The 26,919-nt window shown below is 38.1% G+C and overlaps 1 protein-coding gene across 6 annotated transcripts in view; it reads right to left on the bottom strand.

Moving 5' to 3' along the window:
• The window catches only part of RAPGEF4 (Rap guanine nucleotide exchange factor 4), a 157,340-nt gene that overhangs the window by 9,687 nt on the left and 120,734 nt on the right, over positions 1-26,919 (bottom strand). For 4 of the 6 annotated variants that reach the window (XR_012633909.1, XM_074910253.1, XM_074910256.1 and 1 more), the window contains 13 exons: positions 24,998-25,076; positions 20,430-20,580; positions 19,096-19,184; positions 18,598-18,628; positions 18,278-18,356; positions 16,323-16,469; positions 15,063-15,160; positions 11,945-12,070; positions 11,277-11,455; positions 6,551-6,641; positions 4,251-4,301; positions 3,528-3,615; positions 3,130-3,194 (listed from right to left, as the gene is read on the bottom strand). Coding sequence is in view for 5 of the 6 variants with exons in the window: in XM_074910253.1 (XP_074766354.1) it covers positions 3,130-3,194; positions 3,528-3,615; positions 4,251-4,301; positions 6,551-6,641; positions 11,277-11,455; positions 11,945-12,070; positions 15,063-15,160; positions 16,323-16,469; positions 18,278-18,356; positions 18,598-18,628; positions 19,096-19,184; positions 20,430-20,580; positions 24,998-25,076 (1,274 nt within the window). In the remaining variant the exon portion in view is untranslated. The remainder of the gene's footprint in view (positions 1-3,129; positions 3,195-3,527; positions 3,616-4,250; positions 4,302-6,550; positions 6,642-11,276; positions 11,456-11,944; positions 12,071-15,062; positions 15,161-16,322; positions 16,470-18,277; positions 18,357-18,597; positions 18,629-19,095; positions 19,185-20,429; positions 20,581-24,997; positions 25,077-26,919) is intronic. The other 2 variants (XM_074910257.1, XM_074910254.1) reach the window with 2 other exon arrangements.

Below are 26,919 nucleotides of genomic sequence, written 5' to 3'. Positions count from 1 at the left end.
TCTTCTCCTGTATTCTTCAGGGAAAAGGCTGTAGTACAAGTTCCTATGTTATGACAAAAGCCTAAACACACAGAATTCCCCAGCCATGAAGAAACCACACATGCCCCAGCCACGAGGAAAGCTCTGAGCAGGGCTCAGGCAGTCACGAAACACAAATGTTTATGAACCCAGGCCTCACTGTTTCTGGCACTTGGGGAACTCCAGGCTCAGACACTGTTTGACAGCTCCTGCCTGTTTTAAGATGCATCGTTTAATATAAATAATAACAGAAACATCAGAAAACATAAAAGATTTAAAGGAAGCTGTTTCAGCTGAAGAGATGTCACTAGATCAAACTTCTACTTTTGGCTCCCAGTTACAGGAATAAAGTTGTCAGCAGCACATCAGCTGTCGGGATCAGAGCTCTGTGGTGAGAATGCAGACATGATGCCAGAGGCTGTTCTCAGTTTCATCACTGTGCTTACACAAGAGACAGAGGGTCCCACCTCCTCCGGCGGCAAATGGCACCACCAGTGGCAACTACCTATTTTTATTCATAAACTTCAGCGAGCATTAAAGTTAGGATGGATCAAAGGAAATAGTTTTCCAAAGAATTAAGGTGTTTTAGATTGGTAATAGAGTGGTTTCCAGCAACATTCAGCGATATCTCCATATGCTCGTGACAGAATATCATGCAGCAGAACAAACAAGCAGAAACAACAAATGCAGGACAGCATTCCTGTAAAGAAATCTGAGTTCTGCTTTTCTACTGAAAATGTCAGAATAACATCACAGATTTACCTTGAGTTTATACTTATGTAAAAGAGAGCTGAATTTATCTATGCGTTATCTGGCTGAGTGGTCTTGTCTTCACTAGTTAATATCTGGCAATTATGTGTGGATATGACAGTTGTAAGCTTAACACAAGTAGGCGGTAGCGACTGAGGTTTAACAGTAGGCTTTTCTTCTCTGCTTGACCTGATGACACATGCAAAAAGCTAAAAACTGCCAGGTCCACATTAGGATTTGAATGAATTATGTGGGTGGAATCTGAATATGTTGCTTTGAAGAGCTATGGGTTGAGAGAAGCAGTAAAAACACCACAGAAGCATGCAGAATAGCCAGTGAAGAATGTTAAAAACACAAAAGATATATATGTTGTAAGGCCTGAGAAAAAGCAGAGTGAGCTTTTAGGTAGAGCACTAACTGAAGAAGGTTTAGAATACTGAGACAGTTTCCCTTTCTGTTGCATGGAGGAAAACAAGATGTTATATTGATTCTTTGAAATATATACAGCATCAAAAATATATCAATTGATCTTCACTCTCCCCTCCTAAAGGAAATGCTCAAAACTCAGATTACTGATCAAAATGGGTGATACTACATTCACGCAGTATAAAATTTTATTTAAAACCTTTGGGTACTACTAGTAAATCCATGTTCTGGAGATAACATACTTCTGAAGATAAGGTAATGTGCAGACTGAGGTGAAAAGGGCAGACCTGCAGCAGCTTAGATATAGATCAGTTTAAGCTGCCATAAAATTCACTCTTGGCCTTGGGAGTGCCAAAATGTGGTATAGAGTGGTGCAGAACCATTTCTAAATGACAAGACTGGGTGGAACTTCTGTCTATGGGCAAGTGCTCGCAGGAGAGCTCCTGCCTCCTGTAATGGCTTTTACACATAATCAGGCATAGAGCCCGAGGCACACTGCTCTGAGGCCTGTGGATTTACCGGCTCTTCTGGCTCAGGAGGTGTAAGTAGGCCAAATGAGGTGGAGAACATGTAGCCAGCCACATAGCCATGGTTATAGCAATGCAACTGCCATCCCTCCTGGTTTGGAGGTGCTCCAGCCAAGTCTGAGATCCCTTTGTGTTCCCCTAAATATATACTATCAACACTAAAATATATATATTTATCTAGTTAGAACAAGCAGTCCAGGAAAAAGTCCCTTTTTGCAGGTAGAAGGCTCAAGGCCTTTGGAAGGAGATGGCAACACAATCTGCGTATGCAATTACAGAATGTCATTATTGCAAAGTGAGGTCAGGTCCTTCCTAAGGCTTTTGCACTACCATTTACCCACAGAAAAGTCTCAGCCTAGTAGAGAGGTATTTTCACCCTAGGACAGAGGCTGTCCTGAAGCTACAGACTAAAATCAAAGAAAAGAATTCACTCAGAATGATGATCACTTTCCTGTGAAGTTTTCTGAAGAGCTGAAAATCCTTCTCTCTTCTCCTCTGCAGTATCAGTGCTCAGCAGGTAAGAGAAGCTCCTCTCTAGTGCAGTGGAAATAACCATGGAGTGGTTCTGGTGACTGTAATACTAAGAACAAGCAGATATAGGTGCCAGAGTAGATATGCTCTAGCATTGCTGCTAAATGGAGCTTTACTGCAAGTCAGGTTTGGTTTTGCAGGGCAGCTGCTCATAGCTGGGCTTGGCTAACCCTGATTCTCAGATGTAGGTGTCATTAACCACATTAATTAAGAACATGGTCTTAGCAACCAACAAAACTTTCACTGCTGAGAAACTTGAGTTTCAGTTGAGATTTCTACCATGGGAAGTTGCCTGCCTACAGTTTTTGACAACAGTGTTTGAAATGAGAGCTTAGGTGCAGGATTTAAAATACATCACATTTAAGCATATTCTAACCTTCTATCATCGATCACCCTTTCCAATATGAAAGCAATCAAGTCACAAAAGTGACTTTCACTTGTTAAAGGAGAGAAGAAAATAAAGATGTTGTGCACTTTCTGTATTAACGTTCCTTTCATTCTCTGAGGAGCAATGCAGAACTATCCCGGGCTGACACAGATCAGTCCTGTTTGAAGGAACAGCAGTTAAAATCACAGCTTGGTCCCAAAGTGGCTGTTAAAAATTGTCTCTAACAGCTCTGCTTCCTGTCACTGCTGCTGCCTCTCCTAGGAAACATTTTGGCTGTGCACGGCTCAGTGGGCAGTTGCTTCTCCACCTCTGTGAGGTTTTCCAGAAGCCCAGAGGTCCCAGGCGCTGTGCACAATGCAGACTATTTTTGCCAGCTCTTGGTCCTGCCTTCACTTTCTCTGGCCTTGGAAGTCATTGTTGTGAGTTCACTCTTAAAGAGATTAACAGGGAGGCCTTTTAAAATTTTCATTTCAAATATGTCATACATACCATTTTTTCGAAGTTTACTAGATTGTCAGTGAATGTCTTGTTTCCCTCATGAGTAAATGTCATGTCTGTATAGAAACAAAAGCCACATAACAGCCCATTACTGAATCATGGCCATACAAACAGCAGGACATTTTATCTATCCCTTACAAAAATCAAAGCAGCTATAAAAGTAAAACATTTAGTTTTTAATTTGCAGCATTTCTGAGACTAGTAAAATTGAGGTATGATATTCAGATGTAATACAGCAATTTTTCTTGTCTGTGTCATGCTTTTTATAATGGAAAAAGATCATACCTCACACTGAGATTGAACTTTACTTTTTCTTGCTGCTACTCTTATTCATCAAATATTTGACGAATAGCTTTCAAGTTAATAATTTTGGTAACATCCAAGCTTACCTTTTATAAGTAGTGGCATGAAAGGAATTATTGGAGGGTCCAATTTAGCTACAGTTAGTCTGTAGGCCCTATGGTTTCTTGATGGATCCTTAAGAAAAAAAGAGAAATCAAATAATTACTAATATGTATTATTACATGTATTGAGACACTGTATGCATTCATTTAGATGTCATGGCATTTATTAAAATCATTTCCTCCTGTGGCTTTAAAAGTGCATCTGCAAACTTAGCCACCTTTTATCATTCTCCCATAGAGCTTACATGATGAGAATGCAGCTGCTAAACACAAACATTTTTCATCCCAAATAGCAAGGTAAGATATGATTACAAAAAAATTGTTCCTAAAAGGAACCACATATTTTTCTTCCCTCCTTGCAGATGCAAATCCAGTTTTGCATATGTTGTAACACTAAAACGTATTGCCTGGAAAAATCCAGGTTGGAAAATGTAATTTCCCATATGTACTATCGGAAAACATGTGATAAAGCTTTTCTGAGTTCCCAGATTAACTTTGAGTGGTACATAAGTTCTCTCAGAGTAGGTTCCTAAGAGTATAATTTATTAGTCATACATACTTGTTTTAGCAGCTCTAAAATGGGATCATAAACTTCTTAAAGTCAAACAAGGACATATAAAATGTTCTGAATCAAGGAATTCAAATCAGTTACTCAGAAACTGAATTAGCTCAGATTGTGCATAGAATAAGGGATCTATTGCTATTCACCATTAAGCTTTCAAACTCTGCATAGATCTTCTTGAACTTGCTTGGAAGTTTCTGTTAATAAAAACAAAAATAGCAAACCTTAATTAAATCCAATTTGTGTGGTAATTTTACTGTAAATGCTAGTTCCTTCTACAACGCCCTAAGTCAGGAAAGTGCTCTTTTTGCCAGATATTTCTAACAATGTGCTAATCTAAAATACAACATGTCTCCTAGCAACCAAATTATAAATAGAGACGGGACCAGCCATGAAACCTGGATCCTGATTTAAACCCCAACTTGAATTTACTCCTTTGGGATGTTTAGATTCAGATTTTTGTTTGGCCTACATCACAATCACTGAATTCAGAATGTAAGTGAAAGTCCAAGTCAGTGGTTTCAGAACATTTTTGATTATAGCCTATCTGAAAATATAATTTACACACAGCTTGCGTAGGGGTAGCTCAGCTTAATTATTCATACCTATTATGAACTGCCCTTGTAATATTCAAATCCATGCCTGGGCATTTCCAGGAGTCTTTTTTGTTCATGCTGATGTATCACCAACTATTGCTCAAATTCTTGACACGCTCAGCAGCCAAGGGCCTCTACCACTTTCTGGGATATAAATTAATGAACATTTTTTCACAATACCTACACAAATAAATCACGGTCAGTTGATCATCCAGGATGAGATGGGCTTTACTAAATATTTTATTTCCCCCTTGTGTTATGTTATACATATTAAATAATTTTACTGTAAAGACTGTAAGATATGTAGTAAGTTAGTTTCAGAGATCACAGTAATGTTTTTTGCACACTCAGAATATGTCAGGTTTCTAGTTTTAATAAGAAATTTCTCTGTCTTTGCTGATTAAATCAGACTACTACTGGCAGTGGGTAACATTAAAAATTAACAGAGACTTTATAGTGCAGAAATGATTTTTTGCAATACTTTCTACATTTGGAGTGTGTACTCTAGCAAGATATTTACACTGTGCCACAGCAAGGGCCTAATTTTTAATGATGTGTGTGAACAACTGTGTGCCTAGTTTGCATATGCATGCAGATTAGGTATTTGTGAAATAAGTGGTATAATTGGACATTTGCACCTGCAAATATCTAATTTGTGCGTGCAACTAATGTAAATGCATGATAATATAGCAAAAATCAGGTCTTGATATGTGGTTTGGGGTTTTTTTTAAAATATATTCTGTATATATATTTGGCTAAAAATGCAGAGATTCTCTTTATAAACCAACTGCCCTGCAGAACTGGAGTGGGATAACATTTCCCTGAACTCAAGTTCATACCCCACACCTACAAATGATCTGTGACCCTCCAGCTCAGACCCTGTACCTATTTCAGATCGCTGTATGTAGTATATATTTTCAATTCTCTCTTCTCACTTCACACTACTCCTGTACTGTCTCAGCTCTCCCAACTATTCCTCTTGGTAGCCACAAATGAAGGGTCATTATTTTGAAAAACTGACCTGCAAATCTTTGCCTTTAGCACCGACGGTATATACCACTTGCAACATGTACTTTTGAAAACTGGACTCGTGTCTTCTTAGATGTTTTAGTCTGATCTCCTGTTTCAGAGCACTGTTTTAAATGTGTTCAAATTTTGGTCTCAGTTGCATCAATGACCTGTCATGCTAACTATTTTGAATTTCTAATGAACAAAATACATGCACATTCAAATCTGCCCTGCTTTTTACAACCAGTATGTTCTTAGTGGTTGCATGTGCTTATACCTTACCCTGATGGCCATTGCACCCTTTTTATATACTCACATACAAAAGAGCAAAGCCACAGAAAAAGGTGGAAGCTCTGAGAATGAAGACCAAACTGGTAGTAAGCAAGGGAATGCATGTCAGAGAGAAAACCAGAACTGGTTAGGACAAAACCACATTTTAATAGGGCAACAGAGTCCATATGGAGATCAGAAAATAATATATATATAAACAGAGGATGGATTTTAGAGAAGTATCTATGGAGTGATCTCACTAAATGATCAGTAAAGTCAAACAGAGGATGGGCTGATACAAGAGGTTAACTGGCTGACTCACTCATCCTGTTGGGTGGTTTAGCTCATCAACAGAAGCTGCTGTTACTACTCTTGTTAAGTGCTTGTGAGTATTCAACACGTCCATGGGTATACTGCCTTACTAATAAAAATTGTCAGCCTTCTGCTTCTGCTCAGGAGCTGAATTAGTAGATCTGATTTTATCAATAATAAATGCTCAAGTCATGTTTTTGCTAACTAAAAGCACAAATTCCAGTTAAACTTCTTGGAATTGGATTTTAGGTAAGACTTACCTCCCATGTTAACGAGAGACGGCTCACAGCAACATTACTCAGTCCCATAATAATAGCGAAAAAGGAATTCAGATTTTTGTATTCTTTACAGCTGAAACACAAAGGGCCAGGTTTTTAAGTTGAATGTATCAGTCAGGGCAGAAGTACACATGACAACCTGAAGAGAGCCAAACGCAGGCATCTAGCATAGATGTGACTGAATTTGGGCAGCCCTGGACAGCATGCCTGCGGCACGTCACTTCACCAGTGTGTGAGTAATTCACCACACTCTGGAGGCTCCTTTCCCTTCCCTCCTAAAATGACCTCCTGCTTCCACTTCACTGGGTGCCAGTTTCTGCAAAGACATTAAAGGAGTCTTTGAAGTTCCTCCCCACCCAGAAACACAGTCCTGAAACTGGGCTCAATTCAGTCCCATGGAATACCAGAAACAGTGGAAGCAACTCGTTTACAATCTCAGTTGCTGCAGAACTTGCTGACAGCTTCTGAACAGCTACTGAATGCTGGAAGCTGTCCCTAGACAATCTTCACCGCAGTTTCCAGGGGCACTGAGTCTTTTTAAAGGGAGAAGACCAGCTGTCTAGAGATGCCTGTGTGCCAGTGACCTCTCTCACTATATATGATTTCTAACTAGTACTTATAGGTTCTGGAACTCTTTAGGATGTTTCAAGCAAAGAACTGCCATTTGTTACCAGCATCATTAAAGAGGTCCTGGGCAGCAGGAGCTTTAGGTCATGCTTCATCCCTAATGCAAAGATGAACTTTTGTTACCAGTCAGGAAAAACTGGAACATGTATTATGGAAGATCCAATACAGCATGTGCAGCAGTAGACACAATCTGACAGGAACAGTCCACACTACTCAGCTGGGACTGCATCAGGTGGCTCACTGACTCAAAGGAAAGGGAAGAGAGAGAACAGAGCCTGTATCTCATAAATCTGTGTCTCACTAGGTTCCTGCAAATAATTTCCTATTTTTCACAATTGATTTGCCGATATCTGATTTCAGAACCTCAGTCTCTGCTTCTTTTGCTGTTTACCAAAACTCACAAGATTCAAGCTATGATTCTCAGATAGATTTTTTTAATTCAGTGCTGAAGCTTTTAGATCCTCTGAGGTATCCTCAGCTCTAGACAAAATTAGTACAATCATCACATCCTACTGTCCAACTCCATAATTGCCACATCACCCTATTGTTATTCTGTTTTCTGTCCCTCCATTTCACCAGACTCGATGTATTGAGTGGGTAAGTCCTTTAGATGTGGGCCTCACTTGTGTCTGCGCTGTGTGAACACTGAGCGTGTGAAAACATGATCTTTCCTATCTGATGGTCTGTCTCTTGGCGACTGCTGCCCCCTCAGATCTTCTGGCAGAGCTGCTCATACAAATTCTCCCACACCAGATTAGGGACAGCGAGCAAGGTTAGCAAACATAAGCTGAAATACTAAAGCCACCCCAACTTACTCTGACTAAAGCGGGTCAGGGAGTGCCTCGTTAGTGGGTCTGAGGAGAGGTAAGGATGAAAAGCAGCCAGGATAGGCTGTCAGGGATAACCTCTTCCCCAGGCACAACTAAATCCAGAAAGGGATATCTGTCCACAGTCTGTGACATTGAGAATAAATTGTGGCACGGTAAAAATAATTAATACCACACAGCAGCAGTGCTCAAATATAGTAGGCAGCTACAAATGTACCTACAATATGTAACCTGAATGTATCTTTCATTTTTAATACCCTGCTAAGCAATGTAATTTGACGAAGTCCCTGCTAAAACCTGTCTAGATATATGACATTCTACACCAAATATTCTGTAAATTCTACAGGGTCTACACTCAATAGCTTAGTAAGCTTTAAGGTAGTAAAGACAGTGCTGCATGGCTCCACTACGTATATGCTGCCTGTAAAATGTCAAAAAGTGGATCCTCCAAAGTACCACAGTGTGGTCAGAACAGACGTCCCTCTGCCTCCCAAAATGGACTGTATTGGAAAAATCTTCCTGTTAGTATGAATTATGAACACACGCATATGCACACACTCTTGTCTCTAACACAAACACACATGTGGTTAAATCTCCCGGTACTTACACAGTCATATTAATCTTGGCATTTTCTCTGTAAACATACATCCTTGAAAAATTTCTTACAGGCTCCTTGGGTTTATATGCAAGTGTATGGAAAGAATGATTTTCAAAAACTGAATGAAAGTGCCTGAGTATAGTGATACACAAGAAGGCTTCTAAATAGCCTGTGGGTCTATTTGCAAAGAGGAAATACATACAAACTGGGTTTGTGGATATCCATATGATTATGTGCAAGTACATCCTAGCAGGCCTTTCTAATACAATTAATATGGGAAGAACTCACTGTAGAAAATAAAGTTCACTTCTCCTCTTTGTTTGAAAGTTTAATCCTACAATGGCTGGAGAAAAGAGATGAATCTGGTAACTCTACATCCTTTCTCAGCAGATGCAAAAGCAACAACAGCTCCTGGAACTGAAAGCACATGTGCACAGCACTTGGAGCCAGCACTTGGCTGCAGAGACAGGGAGCACAGATCACAGGCTGCGTGGGGTGGCAGACACAAAACGGTGCACCTTCTGTGATAGCGTCTGAACACCCTGTCGCAGAACTGAAACAGGGTTCTCAGTAACAGTTATCTTTGAAAACCGGTATGTGCGTGCAAGGCATCTTGTTACCACCACTCATGCCTAAGATTAATAGTGCAGCACTGAGCTGTTCTCCCTGAACACTTTTCTAATGAGTCTAGTACTTCTAGGTAGGGTAAAGTTCTCATTAGGTCTCAAGGATCTTCACAAGCAAAACTTCCTCAAAGATATTGCTTCAAGGCCTGGGACGGCATCTTTTGATCCAATTCCTTGGCTTTTTCTCCTCTTTAACTTCGGTGCACTTTGTGTTTGTTTTACCACATGCTGTAGCACCTGTTACCATGGCAGCACTGCACAGAGGGCAGCAGCCTGGCAAAACTTCCCAGCGCCTTTCCAGCGGCTGCAATTAAACCTGCTCACTCGGTTTGTACGGAGGAAAATCTTGTGCTTCAGATTTCTCTGCTTTTAGGAGACAAAGAGGACTCAGCAGAGCAGACCGCTTTTAGCTATTTATTTTTAGCATTGTAGTGATACCAGAAACATGGAAGTAAACAGGAGGTTGTCAAGCTGTTGTAAATAGCATAGGATTAAACCCATGACACTGAGGAACACACGAGCTAGGGCGGCTTATTAAGGAGATATTTAACTGTAATTTTTAGGATACTTGATTTCAAGTGTTTATGGAAATTACTATTGTATCTTAATTTGCCACATTTCATCATTTTCCCATTTCATGGCTCGAGTTTAGAAAAGACCCCGACTCGTCTGTGTGTGGGTGCCAGTGCCCTCTCCTGGACACAACCCGCCAGACTGGCGGCTTGCTTCCCAGTTTTGCTCTGCGGAATGACATAATGGAATATGAGGTACATATATTTTTAGAAACTAAAGAGGTAAATTCTGTCCGTGTTCTGAATATAAACCTGATCCTGCATGCCTACCACTAGATTTTGAAAATCTTCATCTTCAGCCAACCGTAATCCGACCAGAGGGCCCAAAGCAGTTCCCAGAAGGAAGCCGGTACCTGCAGAGCAGGGCCCTGCCTGGAGGACGGAGGCACGCTGATGAAGAGTTTTGATGTGAACACTCATTTCAGCTATATGGAATTATTAACTGGCAGGAGGGCAGCATCACAGCTGTAATAGTAATCTCTTCCTTCACACAACTACATTTAATGATGCAAAAAAGTTAAAACCTAGGGTTTAACTGCAAGTAGTAACTTCTTTGTTCGGTTAGACTGCCTAAAGGCCTCTAGTCACAATGCCCAGAGTCGTAGACAAACACTTAGATGGCTCCTCACTGCACACCTCAGCAAACTGTTTGCTCGGATGGTGATGGATGTAATAAATACACCACGAACTGGAAAGGAAGGAAGAGGGTAACAACGATAAAAAACTGTAGCTATGCAGGGCATAGCTCCGTCTGCAGTCAATCACACCCTTGCCCTTGACTACAGTGATAAGTCAAGGACATTGTCTTTGGCATGAAGGCTCCACAGAGTTTAAGTTTTAATATTAATAAAATTTAAGTTCTACTATGAAAAAAATTGCCTGCTATTCAACCTCAGAGCCAGAAGTTAGTAACAAAAAAGGACATTCATGCTGTTGCATTTCTAAACAAAAGTATTAGAAAAATACACCAAGCAGACTGAAGGTAACATGAGCCTTGTCATCTTCATACTACATCTCTTTCCTCTCCCCTCTCTGTTTTCCCACTCGAGGCAATTCTGAGAAAAGTTTTCCTGAACAGCACCAGAAATACTGTTCTCAGGAAAACCAAGGCTCATTTTTCTTAATATTTACTAATTCATATATTAATATAATGCAAGGGTATGGTAAGGGTAAATGAAGTGTTTCTCCTAATGAACTGAAATACATTTACTCACAAATTCTACGTGAAAACATGGCCCTAAGAGATCACAGATCAAGGAGAAATGGAGAATAGAATAGTAAAGAAAAATATATATTAACAAGGTTCTATATAGCCCTATAAGGAAATGGACAGAATTACCAATTAGAGAACATTTTAAACCTCTACTGTGTGTGGCTGTCTGAAAAGAAAAAAGAAAAATAACAACACATTTACTATACTGAACTTCATTTCCAGCTCACAGATGATTATATACTTACTGGGCTGCTATCTTAATATACTTCTTTAACAGCTGAACACGCTTGCTGAGTTGAGAGCAAAGACAAATCTCAGTGACCACCCAGAACTGAATTTCATTAAATCTTCTTAAGAACAAGTCCAGATTTGCTGTGGTCTTTTTAAAATTGTGCCTTCCAAAAGTGTGATAGATCAATTCCAGCTAGGAAAAAAGAAAACAGTTTGGGATTTTTATTTTTTTTTTTTTTTTTAAAATCTCATCAGTTGGACAGAGGAAAGAGGCTCTGAATGACCAGGTAACTGTCTAGCCTGAAACTTGCTCTGCAGTTTACGTTTATTCATGTACAGATGACAAGGATTCAGGTTGCAAATCCAGTAGACAATAGCTGAGGCATACTAAAAGCATAACTACAGATTATGTATAAATAGCTTAATATCTTAAAACATACAAAAGTATGTTTTAATATACTTATAAATAAGCAGTACGTGTTCAGAAGTTTTTTACTTTATTTTTGCGTTTTGCCTATAAAATTAAAAATGCCTTATACTTTCAAACCTTGTAGGTGGCTTTATTGTAGTATTTCTGAAAATAAAGCTTAGGGAAAGTTTTGCAAATAGTGCACAACCCTAAAATGTACAACTAAACATTTTCTAACAGATTCTAAACTGCTGAATAGCTAGATCCTCATACCTCATGCACACAGTTGAAGAGTTCCCAGTCATAAATTGTCATCTGATGTGCTAAGTCTTTGGAGCTCATCAGTTCGAACGTTCCCACTGTGCCAGTAGATGGTCCTTCTTGTTCTGGTAATGGTGCCTACAAATGGAAAAATGGTATAAAAATATTTTAGAAATACTAAATTGCATGATTGGTGCTTTTCTTCTATAATGTTTCTGATCAATTTTTTCAGTGTGACCACTTTCCTAAGCATGTTTCTAATATTAAAACTGAAATTTTCTTTTAACCACAATCTGGCATTAGGAAATGAGAAGCCCTGTGAAAAATCAGTATCCACTATGCACAGAATAGTCAGGAAAATTCTCAAAGCTCTTCAGAGGCACAGTAAGGAAATAAAACAGACTGTTCTCAATGTGTTATTTTTAGCATTGTTCTAAAATTTGAAGCCAGAAATAAATACTTCAATACACGTTATGCTAACTAAAGCATGTCTGTTTGTTTAGAAGCATAGGTCTTTCCACAAAGCTTTTGTTATCGGCTTCCTTTTTCACATATACAAATAACTAGGCCACAAAGCACAAGCCAAATACTTTTTCAAATTACTGATTCTAATGACGAGAATTATTACATGTGCCATACTTCAGAAATTTGCAGTGATTGCAAAATCTTCTGATCATTTATAAAACAAGCCTCATACTTTCTCTTTGACAGTACAGGGATGCACTATCTGAGACTGCAAAACTCCTAGCTATGCCAATTAAAATTATATGCACACAATTTTGTGAGAAAGAATCCTTTAAATCATTCAAGTATAAAACATTTTTGAAAAACACTTCCATACCACCCAATAAATGATCCACTGTTCTGCACACAAGTAAATCTTATATTTAAAGAGAGATCTAAACATGGCTTGAGATCAGAGCAGATTTGAAGTAGTCTGTTATATATATAGGGTCAAAGTGTTTGGACCAACTGCTAAAACACTAACAAACAACCCTCTTGCAAATTCAAATGCGTTACATCGGTAAAGCTTCCTGTGAACCAGCTTTTAAATTATTTTGTTTCCAGGAGAGGGCAGTAGAGTTCACTTACGAGTTTCTCGATTTTTCATAGGGTCTTTGTTAGATAATTACAGAGCAGGGAATTGTCAACAGGCTCCTTTCTGAGTACAAACTCAATGGAGTCCGCAAGATTAACAGACCACATTTACATACTGCAATATCAAAAAGAAGCTTACTAAATGAATCCTCTTTTATGAACGAATATTATATTACCAATAGAAAAAAGACTGACTGGATTAATACATCGAATAATTTTCTCAATGACACACAGTATGTAGGAGCTTTATTTCTGTATGAGTTCTTGCTTTGTACTCTAGGGAAAACTTGTCTTTCACATATCATCATAATACAAACTAATTTAAAATTATTAAACTAAACCACAGGCATTATTACCTTAAAAGCTCCATCTACAATTTAAAAAAATAGTGTATATAAGCAGAGTATTATCTAAAAAATCAGGCAAGCCATCAATCCTGTAACAGCCTGCACAAACACAAAATTTCTTTAGTGTAAGACAGAGCATGAATTAAAAGTACAGCAGTTTTGTGTAGAAAATCCTGATTTGTGGAAATCCATGGAAAGAGAATTGCCCATAGACTGAAAGACATCTTTTTTGCACTATTTGGAGACAAACACAACATATCTGTTACCATAACAAACACATATTTTCCAAGGCTAGGAAAGGAGCACTTAGATGGAAACACATTGCATATTTGAAAATTCATCTAACCCAGAATGATTTTCACATGGGAATTGCCAAGTGTCATGTGAATAAATGTACATGCACAGGCATCAGCCAGAAATTGTAACGTAAAAGGATTAAATTGTGATGGAGGTAAGGTTGCACTCAATTTGTTTATACCTCTTTGAAAAAATACAGCCGATAAAGGAATGTATTCTGTTATGCAGTGCTGAGAACCTTTTTAAAGGTGCTGAGTGTTCCTCCCTGAGCCCTACTGAAGTCAGTCCAGTTGATGAAAACTAGCACTTTGCAGTCCTGTATCTTAGAGCTCCTTGTAGCATTTCAAGTACTTGATCCATGGTAAAAAGCATAGGGGAAAAGGCATGGAAAGTCATGACAATTTGCTGCCAAAGGTATGTCTACACAGACAATTCAGAGCCATATAAAAGTACCCAGTGTAGTTGTACTGACGCAACACCCCTATTTTAGAGTAGCATGCCCCATGAGGATATCTACTTGGCAGGATTAATTAACCTTAAGGGAACACCAGAATTTAATAAACTGAACAAGAGGTATCTCTGCATGGAACTACAGTATGCTGGATGTGCATTCCCTGGTTACTAAATTGAAAGCAGCAGCAAAGCATAGATTTTACCATATCTATAAAAGAAATCAGGCATACATACTAAGTGGCTTGTTAAAATCATACAGGAGGCTGAAACAAGGCTAGGAGTAATAGAGTTCATGCTGACATGACTTGGCAATGACATTTGTTTTAATGAAATAAAAGGAACAAAAAGTACAGTCAAATCAAACTCTATAAAAGCAGACCCCGTGGAGATCATTAGAATTACCGTATAAACTGTAAGTACTTATGAACAATTCTACTTAAGAAAAAACAGACTTTCTACCAGGAATATTTTCTATGATTCTACTTAGCATCATCTTAGATTCTGACATAGTATTTTGTGGGTCTGAGAAATAAAGAATTTTAAGGAATTTACTGTTGGAATCAAGTCTCCAGAATACTCTAATTGGTAACATCTATCTTCGAGAATATATCCCTGTGGCCTTGAGGAGATAATTATGTAATCAGGAATTACTGCATGTCTTAGTGACAAATCTCAGTTCTTCCTACACGCTCAGTGTGACACAGAGAATACTGGGATCAAGTGCTGTCATGTGGATCAGATGGATTTCTGCTCTGGTTTATGAAATTATAACATTACCTTGTTTTAATTTCAGGGCTCTTCCCATAGCACTGTGACAAGCCCTTTGTTGTGAATGTTTCCACTGGCTTTTACCTAAAGCACTGATAATGCATAAAGGGCTAAGCGTTCAAATAAACTGAAGAATTGAACTTCCTGAGAACTGTATACATACATACCAACGAATCAAATTGATCACGTGGGCAAGCAAACAGCCGTCCATTAACACTGAGAGTTGTAAACACTGAAACGTCATGAGGTTTGAGCACAACCTTTTCTGTAAACATGAAACAAAAGATTGTTTATTTTATATATATGTAGAATTTACAGCAAGACTGATCCAACAGTTGCACAGATCACCCTTCTGGGAACAAATTTTGCACAGTAAATCAATGCCCAGATGACAAGGTCCTCTTTATTGAAGAAATGTGACAACAAGCTCAGCCCAAACCAGTCTCCTACAGAACTGGCATACAGAACTAGAATCCCAGCCCCAAACTGTACAGACAGGTCAAGAAGCCTGTGCTGCCATCTCTAGAAACTACGTGCAAAAATTTGGCCATAATTAGGGACTCCATTCATTCTTCTCTGAGATGTAAGCATCTGGAGAGCCGTTCTTAATAGAAATTGCCTTGGAAGACAGTAACTGCATAAGGAGGTGATGAAATGCAACTATTCAAATCTCATTACAGCAGTTCTAAATAGCATCACATCACAGGTAAAGAAAAGATAATGAAGTAACTTACAAAACAGTCTCTTCTAGCATGCGCTGGCTGTCAGCAAATCTGACAATAAAAAATTGCTGCAACTGCAAAAAGTAGAGCCGCCTGGTGTCAGTTCTCAGGAAGTGAGCTGTTTTTGGCAGGCATCACTGTTTGCAAAAATGCCTTCCAGCATAGTGCTCATTAGCTCTGCATGTGTCCACACAGTCATACTCAACCAGAGCACTTCAGCAACACCAATTCTCCAGCAGAATTCACCTTGCAGTTACTCTCCCATTTCCACAGTCTATAATGGGGGCTTGGCACTAAGTTGCTCAGCAGTGATTTGCATGGACAGAGTGGCCAGAAAGGTAGTGACCACTACTGGAATGTCTGCACTGCAGTGTTTTCTGCTGGTGCTGATTCATATGGCTAGCCTGGCATTATCCATGCCAACCTCCTATTTCTGTTGCTAAAAAAACTCTTACAAATGTTACAGTGAAGGGAACTTGTGGTAGCTCTACTCTGTAACATGCAGGTACACAAGCTTCTCCCATTTTTCCTGTCTCGCATGTGAGCTTCATTCTGTGCCTGCAGTAGGGAAAGGACTGGGCTCTAAGACAGATCCCGTGTACCAGCCAAATATGCACACGGATATAAAAGCCTTGACTTTCAATCCCTCCCGACATTCTGCTTCACTGTAAGTGAGAAGTGTTTAAGATGATGCAAATACAGTACCTCCTCCCGAACTCATCTTTACTATGATGAGGCCTTCTCCAGAACCCAGCTTGTCTGCTACTGCGCTGATCACTTCCTTCACAGAGGAAGACACTGGCACCCGGATAGTGGTATAGGTTTGGTCTATGCAGTACACCTTAAACAGAACTAAAGAAAGAAGACCGTGCTGTGTATGCCAAGTGTAACAACCACAGAGACTTCACTGTACAAATCACTTTCACTTCAGTAACCACTCCTCACAAATGAAACAAACAAAGCAACAGTAAATCACTACAGTTTTCATACCTCTCCATTCCTCAGATGTTCTACAATTTTTAGTACAGAAATCTCTGATTTCCCAGAGCTTTTAGTAAACCATGAAGTACTAGTGTTTCATTATTTATGGATGCCAATTTAATCTGGCACTTTGTTATGTTCCAGACATTATAATATTTTAAATCAACACTTCTTTTCAAGAGTCAGGAAAGCTGGCTGCAAACTCTCTTAATTACAGGAAAATAAGTTTCATATTTACATATTTACAAAACATTTGAAAATAGTTTCCTTAAACTGTGTGGCAACCTTTTTTTTACAAGCAAGTATATAATTGCTGAATCAAGAGTGTTATAGACAATGAACAAAAATACCTTAACAATAAGAATACATTTGAGTGTACAGTACAAACTGGCTCACAGAGTAATACATAAATCCAGGCCTCTGGCTGTCTAGGAACCAATATGATAGTATATTAGCCTGCAAAAAGCAAGGCAGCCCAAAGTCATATGAATTTAAGACAGAAATTAGCAAAATATTCCTTCAGCTCAGCTGTCAAGCCAAGCCAGACAGCCCCTGTGGTTATAGCTGTCCACGGATTTTCATTGTTCAGTGTGCTGCATGCCCTGCGAGTGAGAAAGGTGCAGCCATACAGAAGGGGCAGTTATTGCTTGTCCACACAGACACAAGAAGTAGTACTCCACTGGCAGCAGCAATTGTTTTGCTCTTTGTAGACCTAGAAGAAACACTGATATGGACAACAGAAGCTGCATGCCCGGCAGGATGTCTGCTGTTGATATGCAGTTACTTTCAGCTTTTGAAATGGCTCTTCTGTTGGTTTGATTTATGCCACCAACTTTCTCAGCTATATGACCTTGCATTTTGTTCCCTTATTTTTACTGGTTTTCACTAGCAAGAGCTATCCTTTAATATCAAACACCTTGAAGCAGAAGCTATTTTCTGTGATGCAGATACACCAAACAACCATTGAGAGATTGGCCCTAGCAGTTGCAAAGAAATCCTCAGATTTACGAGTTTTAAGGGGCATATATCTTTGTTTACAATGAACAGATCTCATCAGCAGAGCTCAGGATTTTGTTCACATAACAGTGCTTTAACCTGACTGAAATAAAGGACAATATGAAAAGCCAGTACAACGGAAAATGATATTCTGATACACTACTGTAAATTTTACCTTAATCCCTTCAGAGAATCAAACAATAGCAATAGGGCAAACCAGCAGATTTTGTTTTCTAGGCTGTGTGCCACAGGGCAGAGATCCATGCCATGATTATCTGCTCCACTCCTATCTCGCAAAGGACCAGCTGTACATGTTAGCTCAAACTACGCAGGGGAGAGAGAGGCTCAAACATAACCTTCAGCACCCACTATTTATTGCACTGCCATTACCTGCATGGACACTGTACCGGTTCTTACCTGTTTTGTTCATTCCCTGTTTTAAAGGTTTTTACATCTTCCTCTGTGGAAGTGTTTGATAGCACAAATAACAAAGGGAAAAGACCAGAAGCACTTCAAATCAATGATGGAGAATGTTCAGCTAGCAAGAGCACACAGTTTGCTTCAGGCCAGGCTTCAAAACTGTAGGTAGGTACTTCTGATTATTTTTAAACCATTTTTTTGAGAAAGACAAATTTACTGCAAATCTCAGTGGCTCAAGAAAACTTTGCAGAGAAGCAACTCACCTTCGTCGCTGCCCCTGATAGGCTGCCGTTTCTGTGCTCTGTCATCACTTGTGTTGAACAGCTGCAGAAGAACTTTGTGCTGAAAAGGCATCATCAGGATTCATATTAATGCAAAAGAAACATTATGGGGTAGACATGAACTACAATAGATCTCTTATCAATGGCAGGAAAAAGAGTATCAATGCAAAATTTGACACAATGTTAAAAACTATTTTGCAACGTGTTGTTTTAATATATCCATGATTACTAAAGAGAACATGCTTATGCATTTGCTGTGCTAAAGATTTTACTTTGGAAAATGGATAAATAAATTATCTTACCTTCTTTTGTGGTGCTTTAGGTTCTTCAGAACTATAAAAATGTAAAGCATAGAATATACAATTAAATATTACCTGGAAGATTCTGTGTACAAAATCAGCTATAGAACATGGATCACTTGTCAAACTACAGTATCAACATACTCATGTTTGCGTATATGAAAAGACTAGATGATACCATAGTTAATCTATGACCAAGGCAGGGAAAATACCATACAAAGTCCATATAACCACGAAATAAGCATCCAGTTTAGCTTCAGTGGTGTGTACATAATTTCTTATTCCTTCTGTCCACCTTTTAATGAGTTTGGTGTTTGCAAGAATGATGTGGAAAGAGAGGGCCACAAGCATTCATCTGAACAAGCTTGCATGCAAACATTGTCTTGTATGACTGAGTGCCATTAATAGAACAGATCTTTAATGGATATAAGCAATAAATTTTCTTCATCTATTTACTGAGAAAAAGGGCAGGGGAAGGAAAGAATCAAAAACTGTGCTTACACTTGCTTTACAACTTTCTCTAGCTCTGGAAGTTGCTCCTTTAGTGCTGCAATCATTCTAGTATCATCTGATACAGATACATAAAATTCCTGTAAATGATACAGAATAGTCTTTAAATAACTATAGGGGTAAATGAGCAGTACTCAGGATAGAGGATTATGAGATGACATCTGATATCTTAATGATTATAAAGAATGATAATCTGCATAGAGGAACACATGCTGGGCCCAACCCTGTATTACTTCTACTTGTTTATCTCCAGCTGATTTAAAGCAAGAGTTACACATGCAGAAGGGAAGCCTGATGAGGCTTCTTAGCTCACTGTGTAACCACTGACTGCTTGTGCAAAAACTGCAATTTCAGATTATCAAGGATAAAGACTATAAAATTCATAAATAATCTGGCACAATAGGTTTATTTTATCCACTGCTGTTGTAGTCCTCAGAGATTCATTTGCTACTGAGTTGTTGACTCTCAGCTACTCCAGTTCACTACAATATTATCCTCTTTTAAACCCTACTCAGACCTCTTCCTGCCACACCTACATAAAACTGTCCAAAGGAAGGATCTTTGTGCTTGCAACTAGTAATTGTTCTTTAACTCCTGGACTAATGAAAGACATTATGACTGTCTCCAAAACTTAAAAGCTTTCCCATGCTGGTTTGCTATACGTCTGTCATACTTAAAGCCCCTCTCTATTACCCTCTGCTAACTCTTATCTTAGATTCAGTTTTAAGATCTTTGGGTCAAGAACGTCCCTTTGGCCAGTAACATAAGATTGTGTTCCATAAACAATATATAATAATAATAATGGCAATCATGATGACATGACACGCCATTGGCAGTGCATCTTACCTTAGAAATACAAAAATATGGCATCTACCACAAAGACCTTACAACCAATGTCTGAGGAATAAATGGAAAGGATTTTGGTTTTGTAGAGTGAGAATCCTCCAGCTCCTTCCTGCAACACCTCAGGCAGGCATAAACAGCCTTCCAGTTCAACCTGTAGAGCCTCTGAACTATTCACAAGAAAATACTAAAAAAAGCAAATTGATCTATTGCTATAAAGCAATCTACCCATGCAGTGCTTTGAAAAGGGTCTGCAACTCCAGCAGATATTTTCAGAGGTCCAGAGGTTGACAATGGTTCAAGCACTGTTGTAGTGCATATACTGTCTGCAGCTAAAACTGAGAAAACAGAGTTATGAGTTTGCACTTTGAAATGACCTACTTCTCTTCAGCTCATGACAGAATTCTACAGACTGGGAACAGGCTTTCAGCTTATCTTGCTTGGTAGGTACTTTTCAGTACAATGATACGATTCCTTTATACCTCCAAAAAGGCCATTGCTGCTTCATCTTCTTGTAGTAAATCTCCATATAAAGCAGCCCACTGGAGAACCAGTCGAATGACTCGCCTTTTGTTGTTGAGGGCATAATCCATTTTCTCCTGCTCTGTACCTTGGGAAGGCTGGGCATGATAGGTGCCATGGTGTCAAGGAAAACGCTCAGTGATTGAAAATACCAAAGCCAGTATGAATTCACAAACAACTGACTTCCAACAAACCATTTTCAGGGTGTTCAAAAATAACTTTCCAATACATAATTTTGATTTCTGACTGCAGCTAGCATAAAGACTTGTGAACCTTTCACATTCATACTAAAAAGCAGAAAGACAGTGAATTATCTAAAAAGCACAGACATGATCATAATTTCACCAAAGAGACAGTTGCTGTAGGGGAGCAGAACAGAAATGACACTTGGAACAACAGAGAAGAGGATTAACCATGGAGAGTGAGGAAGGATGTTTCTCCTTCTTGTTCTTTGGAGACAGTTGGAAGAAAATGAAAAATGTCACTTTGTGTTTATTAACAATTCCAGTCTTCTATTTGTGATGAAGACTACCAGAATGAACGACATGTGTTATTCCTTTAATTTTTAGAAGTTACTGTAACCTCAGTGAACCTCAGTCCCATTATGGCAGAAGACCGGGAAGTTTACAGCCTAAACCGACTATAGAGACATGGGGTAAAACAATAAATTTGCTAGTAGCCTCATTTTACATACAAGGAAATCAAGTTTCCACTCTATCAAATAAAGTGTATTTGGGACACAATACCTTGTATAGTTATTTTGCGATAAACAATGAGAAAAAACGGGAAACATTTCATCGACCTTTTTAAGGATGAAGTGTCAACATTACAAAAATATGCAAACAGCAAAAAGGCCAAAAGTAACATCTATTGAAAGGTAGAAATGAAGAAAAAACAAAAGCCACAATGGGCAATAAACTGAGATAATTTCAGCCTTTAACCTAGGCAACAATGAAGAAGACTCCCCAGCAGAAGTCAGATATGATAATTTGTGTGCCTCACTGATCAGAGGTTAACAATATATATTTAAACTGTTTCAGATACACTGGTGGTTGAAGTAAGGACAGAATGAGTGCAGTTACATCTTCAATTTTTCTTCCCAGATACCAAAATACTGATCTGGATTGTCACAAATAATACTACTCCCAATTACATAGCAACATTTAATATTAAAATACTGACACTCACTCACTCACAGCAAAGACCAGCATCCTTTCAAGGTGCACTTTCAGTTGCTCTAACACAGTATTTTAAAATATTAATTAGAAAATTAAAATATTAAATAGAAATCGAATAAGATATTTATTTTAAGCTTCTCATTTAGAAGCATTTCTCTAACAAATGCCAATAAAATAAATTGGAAAAAATTTCTATTAACTCACACTTCTCTAATGATCCTCCTGCCCAAAACCCCTGCAGAGACTTGCATGGTACCAGGGTTACCGGGGTGCTCATTTGACTGACAAACTTTTAGAAATCTGCATTTTAATTCCATTCATAAAAGTTTAAAATAAGTAGAGAACTAAACACATCAATATATTTATGGTAGTAAATAAGTCAAATGGTTGTAAGAAGTAAATAATATATTGTAAGCTATGAAGTCTAATCTCTCAGGAAGCAAGTTGAATATTCTACTGAGTCATTTTTCTCATGCCATTTTTACCTTTCAAACACTGTAATTATTTCATGTATTTTTACCTTCTTATTAACTGACTCACCACAGGCACTGGTAATTTTTCTGTATTTTTACTGCTCATTTATATTAATTGGCCTTTTATTAACATTATCACAGGGAAAGTCAATGAAGGGTTCTCCCATTTTTTATGGGACCTACAGGATGCAGCTTCACTGCAGACTGCAATGAGAAGTAAAATATCACATATATTTGCAACAAGTGTCAGATAATTGTAAAATATTTATCAACACCAAAATGGTTAAGAGTTCAATATATATATTTCTAATTATGCCTGGCATATGCTAGGAAATGGAAGCAATTCTGAAGTCTGTTCTTCCTTGCGTGGGAACACTTAACCATATCAAGAGCTGTGCAAAATCAGCACCCATTACTACAGTAGAATGCAAACTATTTTGCTGGCATGATGGTAAAGAAGGTTCACAAAATTTTCATACAGAAACATGCTAAAGGACTATCATCTACAGAGAGCAGAAGAGAAGTTTATACTTCACAAGTATTTAGACAGTGGTCCTTTAAAGATGCACACTTGCACTATTCCAAGTGCACTTTGAAGGCGCTACTCTATTTCAAGTTTTCTTTTGGGCTCTGTCCTGCCTCCCTCTGGCAAGCTGTAGCTCTGAGAATTTGTCCATTTCCATCTCTGTGAAGAACAGAGGGAAACAGGGGCCTTGGTCCAACAAACAGGACTGATGTCATGATCCAGGACAGGGGAGCATGACCTTTGCTTCCCTATAAAAAAGGAGTATGTGATTTTTTTAAAGTTTTGTAGGATCCATATACTTTAATGACTAAAAAAGAGTGGCGTGCCAAGGAACACACAGTACAAGCACTGAATCCAAAGCAAGCAATAATGTTACTTAGCCAAAATGGTGCACCCATCCATTCCTTTCAGGATTAAAGAACATACAGATGTCAAAACGCTATTGTAAAAGAAGTGAAAACCCTAATAATTTATACCCCGTACTATGCTTGAAAGCACTACAGTGGTCTAGCTCTACTCATACTTGCATGTTGCCAGCTAAAATAGTATCCTAAGTGGGTGTAGGAAAATAGACTTCTATTGATTCAAAATTGGGAGCTGGAGCAATAACAGTGTCTTTGACTGAATCACCTTCTTTTTCTTTTTCTGTTTTAATTTCCTCACTCAGCATACCTAATCTCTCCGTAGCCTCACAGCACCAGCAAACATTTTTGTAAAGTGATTCTTGTCTAAAAAGATGAGCTTTGTTAGCAACCTTTCAACTCTAACAATAAATTTCAATGGTACAATCAACAGAGCACAGTTTGATTTTCCATATTCAAAATGGACAAAACAAACAATAATTTAGCTTTAGGAAAAGCTGACACTATAACAGTGGGATACCAGTTACTTCCAGCACTCCTCCTCCTCCCTAAACAGAATTAGCATGATGCCTGCCATGACCCACTTAAGACCATGGTCTTAGCCTCATCTCCAGAACAGATTTCATCACAAGTGAATGCATATCACTGATCTTCAGAAACGCTTTTCCCCTCTAAACAATGAGGTACATTTTGCTTATGCATTTTTCCCTGTTACTGGATATTGGATGTATACTATTATAACTGAGGACAGAGAAACCTGAGTCTCAAATGGACTGAATGAATGAGTTAGATAAATCAGGAAAAAAAACAACATAAAAAGTGCTGCCCTCTTCTTCCCCTCTCAAAGCTGTCAGCAACAGCATTTCATAATACTTTAGATATCCAAAACTATGTGGTTTTGGAAAATGTGTTTGTTTCAGGTGTACAAACAATTTTCTGCAGACCAGTTTTATGGGTCCAAAGGTTTTCAAAACAATTACTGTCCTTGCTAGGAGTAACACAAATGGATTCTCAAGCTTGCCAGACAAGGATGTGATGCTCTATTTTGTGGTTTCAGGGTGTTAGCTTTCCTAGATGTCACTCGCCCTGCTGAGCTTTAAGGAAAGCACACTTTCACAACAATCTGATTCTAAAAAAATAAATAGGGAATTGAAGTTATTATACCCCTGCCAGAATTCTATAAACCAGAAAACATTATATGTATATTTAATGCTCCCAGTCACTTGATATCTTCAAGTCACTGTGCACAAAAAAACCCCCTCAATGCCCAACAGCTCCCCAAACTAAATGACCTGCCAGTAACTGAATGATGGAAGTTTCACAGACTCCCATAACACATGCAGACAGTACAAGAATCACCTTCAGCTCTCGATGCTATCCACTGTAAGCTTTCATCTCCTAGGTATCTGCATGAAATTGAAGTTTGTTGCAGTTTGTAAACATTTGCTATAGACTATTATTATAGATTATTATTTTTTTTATTCATTTTTATTCACAACTATTATGACAGCATCTAGGAACTATTTACTCATTATTCTACTAGTTTAGGCACTCTTTGCTTGAGGCAGTTTGCAGCTTGTAATCTATAAAGTGGACCATTGAAATCACCAAAGCATAATGATCTTAGTTAAAATCTAGAAGCTATAGTGCAGTCAAAAAAACCCCAGAAAGGATACAGGAAGGGTAATCCAAATTTTATGTAATTTCACTTATCTGGTGGAGGGACAGTACATTTCTTTCCCTTGGAACAGTAATCAGCACATGAAAGAGACAGTTTTCATGTTCCGGGACTGTATCTCATCATGGGTATACACTATCCATTTCAGAGTTGCTGAGCTATGGACAGCTGTTAGTCAGGCACTGAGAACCTACCCACATGGCACAGCCTCCATGAAACGTGATGCACTTCTTGAAAGAGGAAAGCTTCAGTCTCATCACCAACAAGGATAGCTGTTAAAGGGATGTAACTTTTCTCTTACAAAAGGATATTGTGCCATCAAGGCTGGGCAGAGCTGACTATTTGGCATAAAAACACAGTGCATCATAATAAAATCATTTAAAATTGAATCTGTGAAAAGAAAAAAAAAGAAAACAGTCAATTAAGTCCCTGTAAATGGGTTGGGGATCACAAGGATGTTTTCTTTCAGCTGAAATATATTAGTCCTCTGCAGATAATAAAGGGGTCTTCTTGCACTTTGTAGGCATTAAGTATGAAAATGGGGTATGAACAAATATGGGCTGAAACATTAAGATTTTATTCTTGTCTGCATGAATTTTATTGCACTGATGTTAACAGGCATTTGTGTGTGTCATAGGGAAATTTGGCACAGCAAAAAAACCCAAACACCTATGCTAAAGTGAAATATTTGGATATAATTCTCTAAAAGTGTAGAATCAGGCCCGCCACATATGGGTACCTAAGAAGTGTTGTTGCATTTCGCTTTAGGGAATTACAATACCAGGCAGCACATTTTAGTATATACTACACAGGAGAAGGCAAATAATTTAATTCTTTGCTGAATTCCTAGCAATGAGCAGAAGGTCTAGAAGAGGTAAACAGACAGTCATATTTCTGATTTTGTTTTGATGCAAAAGTATCACAGCTGCTACATTTACATTAAAACATATGAACAATATGATTGACATTTTCTGGTTTTTCTGTTAAAATGATCTGTGGTAGTGCTGGTGTAAATCCCAGTTTGCCTTATGTTTGTATTTGTGACAACAAGAAGGATTTATGAGGCCTGGCTGCAGAGGCGAGAATAAGTTTGGCAGTGAGAATAAACTTTATTTGACTTTTAAACTATGCAAGTGTTATATGGAATCACTGAGAAACAATAAATACAATACCCTGGGGTATCATTTCTACAATGCAACTTTTGACATAAGAGAAACATCTAAAAACCCTGTAAGTAAGGGATGTCAGAAAAAAAATGGTGAGTTAACTGTTTAATGTAATATTACATCATTGCTTCCACTTTAATTCATATATGAAAATATCTCTTAGTTGACAAAACTCACCTCTGGAAGGGTGGGACTTTTTCTTTGCGTAATATCCAGAACAAAGTGGATTTTAACTATTCTTAAATTAAGGGAATGCATAAACTAAAATTTCTATTTTCTAGCACTCTGAGCTTCTATATCCTAAAAATAGATTTATTTGTGAATTGTGACATTTTGGATCCCATTAGGATACAGGTATTATCTTGTCACTGGATGCTTTGGGGAAAAGTTTTAAAAGATTTAAAAAACAATTAATTTTAGAAAAATGTGTAATACATGCATACTGTGAATAGTAAACTTATTTTTATATATCTGCAAGCTTAAAGAACAACATTCTGCTTGTAATCGTAATAAACAGGTGTCTATGAAAAGCTTCAGTTTTATTCTTAAAAGTGGTCAAAACACACAATGTAAAAGGATTTCTTAATCTTTCAATTCTTCCACCACTGATGGACCACTATATAGGTTTCTCCAATACTATGAGGTCAGTAACAGATTAATGGGATTTAAGAACACCTTTGAATATATACTTCTTAGACATCTGCAATGTAAAAGCAATATTATATAGCTGAATATAAAAGTCTCTGCATTACTTTATTAGAATTAGGATGAATTTTTTGTACCTGACTTTTTAAAAATAAAAATACTTACTAACAGTAAGACAGTAAATATATATATCCCTAGATGTAAATCCTCTGTTCTCTTTACACTAATGAAAGGCAACCTATTAAGTGCAGCTGCAGCAGCCTGCATTCTTGGGACTCAGCCCATGGTGTGCTGAGTTCTTCTCTTTTGAGTAACATTTCTTTCTCCACACATGGGAAAGCATCACAAACAAGTAATTTAAACTGTGATACTTTAAATGTGATATGGATATGAAAATTTGGGAATACTTACACTAGCAGAAT

The sequence above is a fragment of the Athene noctua genome, chromosome 7, assembly GCF_965140245.1.
Source record: "Athene noctua chromosome 7, bAthNoc1.hap1.1, whole genome shotgun sequence".
Classification (NCBI taxonomy): Eukaryota; Metazoa; Chordata; class Aves; order Strigiformes; family Strigidae; genus Athene; species Athene noctua.
Note: the sequence above shows the minus strand (reverse complement) of the source record. Positions and strands in the feature narration are given on the sequence as shown.